Source organism: Vollenhovia emeryi, unplaced genomic scaffold (assembly GCF_000949405.1).
Source record: "Vollenhovia emeryi isolate VEMERY1.0 unplaced genomic scaffold, V.emery_V1.0 DF941949.1, whole genome shotgun sequence".
In the NCBI taxonomy this organism is placed as follows: Eukaryota; Metazoa; Arthropoda; class Insecta; order Hymenoptera; family Formicidae; genus Vollenhovia; species Vollenhovia emeryi.
Genome location: NW_011964417.1, coordinates 1 through 4,397, shown reverse-complemented (window position 1 = coordinate 4,397; position 4,397 = coordinate 1). Strand labels below are relative to the sequence as shown.

Genomic DNA, 4,397 nt, shown 5'->3' with positions numbered 1-4,397 from the left:
TACCGAATCTTATACGCGACAACGCGAACCTGCTAATCCTGTTCAAACAGGACGGCACCAATTTGAAACACGTTTACAATGATCATTACCATCGCCGTCGCCGTCGCCATCGCCATCGCGGTCGCCGTCGCCGTCGCCGACACCGACACCGACACCGACATCGACACCGACACCGACACCGACGACGACGTCGATAGATACGGCGGGTATTTTTCATATGTTATTTTTTGTGTTAAGATGTTAAAATAATGAAACTATATTGTATAAGGATTATTTTATATTAAGAGGTTTTTATAGATACTTATATTATATAGAAGTATATGATCATGTGAATACCGACATGTCGTATGATGATTTCTGCGCATTGTGTGGCAGTTGCTGGCTAGACAAATACGGTTTCCTAGTGTTAGACAAGGACAGTGCGCTCAAAAATGGGCGATACAGAAAGGGATTTAACATGTTTGCTGTACCGCAAAACGGTTAGTCGTTGCCTGTATTCCGTTGAGTGAAAAGTGAGCGGTCAGCATGGCTGAGAGCGATGATATTAACAAGCGTGAAAAGATTGCGAGAGAGATTAAAAAACGAGTGAATCAATTCGCAAGAAATATCGCGCTTTGAAGACCAGTAACATCGAGGATGATATTGCTGTGAAGACTCATTTTAAGCCAATCATTGAGCCGTTGCAAAAAGTCGTTGACAACTCCAGCGGGGTGCGCGCGATTAAAGACGAGCCGATCGACGACATAGAGATTGAAACGTTGTACGGTCGTAAGCGTGAAAAGGATGCGATACTGAAAAATGTAAAGAAGCGTCGAGTCTCACCAGTTCACTCGCCGATCGAGTCAAAACAGTATAAATCATACGATGCATCGAGTACACTGGAAGCACCGTTGATAACATTCACACCGCGCGCCATACATCCAGCAACGGTGGAGGCGGTGGCCACACAGATCGACGAACCTTTTGAATCCGAAGATCTTTTCCAAACCACGGAGGATTCGCTCCCGACAGCCGTTCAACGCGAGATACAAACGCGACAGGATCAACCAGCGTTGCAGACGCACCTGGGTCCGCTGAGCCAAAAATATATTGAGGCGTTCTACGCGGACCGCATACCAAAAGGTGCAGTACATACAGTGATATAGATTTTACGTATAACGCCATACGTGTAAAGAGCAACATAGATTTCGTATACGGTGTTCATCTCGACAATGATGGAATGAGGCTCGGTAGTAAACGGTTCGACGTGGACAGCGATGATAATATAATTCTCGATGGCGTGCGATACAAAGGCACGCCCGGTCTTTACGAGCTGATTTTCAAGAGACTTCCCGAAGATGAGAAGTACACGATGGAGGATCTACAAAAGTACAAGAGTATACTTCTGGCAACAAATGTGTACAAGCGCAATTACAACGTGAAAGGTCAAAAACTTGGTACTCAGGGGTACAAATACAACCATATAATCACACCGTTAGTGTCGGACGAAGGAATAAAGACCCGGTCCAAGAAGAAATCTGGAAAAGGATTACCTCGCGCTATGACGCTAAACAACAATGCGATTGATTACGTGCACTGGAATGATCCCTATGAGCTTGTGGACCGCTTACGATTGCTCGACGCTTCGCGCCGAGCCGGTCACAACGCGCATGACAACGAGATGCTGTCCATTATCGAGGAACTTCGTGAGGCCGGTTTTATTGTAAATTAACTCGAGTATCGGCGAATCGGAAACATGTCTGTATTTTGGAAAACGGGTCTGTAAACGGGTCTGTATTTCGAAAACGGGTCTGTATGTCGGAAAACAGGTCTGTATTTCAGTAACGGGTCTGTATTTCGGAAAACGGGTCTGTATTTCGGAAACGGGTCTGTATTTCGAAAACGGGTCTGTAAACGGGTATGTATTTCGAAAACGGGTCTGTAAACAGGTCTGTATTTCGGTAACGAGTCTGTATTTCGGAAAACGGGTCTGTAAACGGGTATGTATTTCGAAAACGGGTCTGTAAACAGGTCTGTATTTCGGTAACGAGTCTGTATTTCGGAAAACGGGTCTGTATTTCGGAGCTGTTAGAAAACATATATCGCACGATACTCTTTTCGCGCATACCATTACGTCAACGATCACACCATCGAGACATGAGACCGTCAAAATCGAGTGGACGTAACGATTCCGAGAAGCGAAGACTCGTCGAGGAGCTGCATGCTCCGGCGAGAAAGAATTTTCCTCGGAGACACGTCATAGTTCGAGGATACGATGATCTGTGGCAAGCCGACCTCGTTGACATGCAGGCGTACTCACGTTTCAACAGAGGCTACCACTACATACTTACGGTCATCGATGTGTTGAGCAAGCACGCGTGGGCCGTGCCCCTCAAGACTAAAGGCGGAAGCGAGACGGCTGACGCTATCGCCGAGATAATTCGGGAGAGCGAAAGATGTCCGAAAAACCTACAAACTGATATGGGGAAGGAATTTTACAACACCTACGTGCAACGACTTTTGAAGAAACAAAACATCAATCTCTATTGCACGTATTCCATAATGAAAGCGTCAGTCGTCGAGCGGTTCAATCGCACGTTGAAGAACGCCATGTGGAAGATGTTTACACTCAATGGAAGTTACAAGTGGACGGATTTATTGCCGCGACTCGTCACAGAGTAAACGCGCGCAAGCGTCGCACCATCGGCATGCGGCCCGTCGACGTCACCCCCGCGGTTGCCGACAGGCTCCTGAAAATGGTGTACAGCTACGTAAAAATCGCCGGTCCGGCAAGGTTCAAAGTGGGCGACGCGGTACGCGTTAGCAGATACAAGACGATATTCGAGAAGGGTTATACGCCAAATTGGACCACCGAGGTGTTTAAGATCGTGACGAGAGAAAGAGGCTGGGGACCGGGAGAAGATGCCGCCCCCCCTCGGCCCCCCACCGGCGGGACGGCACGCCACCCCGCCGGAGGAGGGTGTAAGGGGGGAGGAGATGCCGGAGGTAGCCGACGCCGGGTTGCCGATGGATCCTCCTCCCCCCGAGAAGGTAGCGGATTCTCCGCCCCCGGAGAAGAAGACCTGGGACGTGGTCACGCCAAGAGCGGCTGGCACGTCCCGGGCCTCAACCTCGGTGAGGGAGAGATCGCGGGCGAGGGAGAAGGAGAGGTCCTCTTCTAGGAAGAGGACCAAAACTGCTCAAACCCCCGCGAAAAACCCCTCTCCTCCGTCCCCCCACACCCCGCAGAAAACGGGGAAGTCCCCTCCGAGGAAGGAGGAGACCGTGGAGGGGATGGTGGACAGGAAGATTGGAGAGTCCTTCGATCGGTACAAGAAGTGGACCGATCGGAGGCTCCAAAGGGTGGAGAATCTTCTCCAGACCCTGGTCGACGGCGGGGCCCGTAATAGTGGCCCTGCGGCGATCCCCTCCAACCCTCGAAAGGGAGGAGGGGGCGCCACGAGGGACCACCCGGTTCCCGGGGCCGACCAGAAGGTCGGATCAGGGGGTAGGATAGACCCCCCAGGGAAGGCTGCGAATGTTGCGGGCGAGGGGGCCAAGAACAAGAAGAGGAAGAAGAAGAAGAAGGCCCCTCTCTCGCAGCAGACGCAGGAGATGAAGGAGGCGGGCCCCCCCAAGAAGGGGAACGCCGGGCCCTCCCAGCCCGCCGCGGACGCGGAGTCGTACGCGGTGGTTCTTGGGAGAAGGAGCAGGGCCGCGGAAAAAAAGACGGCCAAGGGAGCCCCTAAGGCGGCTGCCCCCGGCTCTCCGGCGAAGGGACAAGCCGGCGGAGCGCCCAAAAGGGCCCCTAGGCAGAGGCTCCCGCGCACGTCGGTCGTGGTCCTCACGCGTCCCAACGGGGACTACCGTGAGGCCATGGTCAGACTGCGGCGGGAGGTCAGCCTGAAGGATCTTGGCATCGAGGGCCGGGTCAACATCAGATCCGCGGCCACCGGTGCCAAGATCATAGAGGTGTCTGGGGGAGGGCCACGCCGAAAAGGCGGACGCCCTCGCGGGTCACATCAGGCGGGTCTTCCTCGGGGAGGAAGGAACGCGGGCGGACCGCCCAAGGAGGATACCCGAGGTGCGCCTGAGCGACCTCGACGACTCCTTGGGCATCGAAGAGGTGAAGGGGTGGGTCGCGGAGGCCGGGCATTGCGGCGCCTCCGACGTGCAGTGCGAAGCGCTGCAGCCGGCCGCCGGAGGCAGTCACGGCCTCTGGCTGCGCCTGCCCCTCACCGCGGCGAGGGAGCTGACCCGGGAAAGGAGGATCCGGGTCGGCTGGGGGACGGCCCGCGTGGACCCTCTCGAGGCGCGCCCTATGCGGTGCCATAAATGCCTCGAGAGGGGGCACGTGAGGGCGACATGCCCCGGAACGGTAGACAGGGAGGTGTTACCGGTGTGGTGAGACCCATGAT

At 54.1% G+C, this 4,397-nt stretch overlaps 1 protein-coding gene across 1 annotated transcript; it reads left to right on the top strand.

Annotated features, from left to right (window-relative positions):
• Positions 1-2,976: 2,976 nt before the first annotated feature.
• Positions 2,977-4,314, top strand: LOC105570732 (serine/arginine repetitive matrix protein 2-like). Its single transcript, XM_012028170.1, has one exon. The coding sequence runs from the start codon at positions 2,977-2,979 to the stop codon at positions 4,312-4,314; it is 1,338 nt and encodes a 445-aa protein (XP_011883560.1).
• The last annotated feature ends 83 nt before the right edge of the window (positions 4,315-4,397 follow it).

Coding starts and splice junctions, on each gene's coding strand:
- LOC105570732 (XM_012028170.1), top strand. CDS start 2,977: ATGCCGGAGGTAGCCGACGCCGGGTTGCCGATGGATCCTCCTCCCCCC.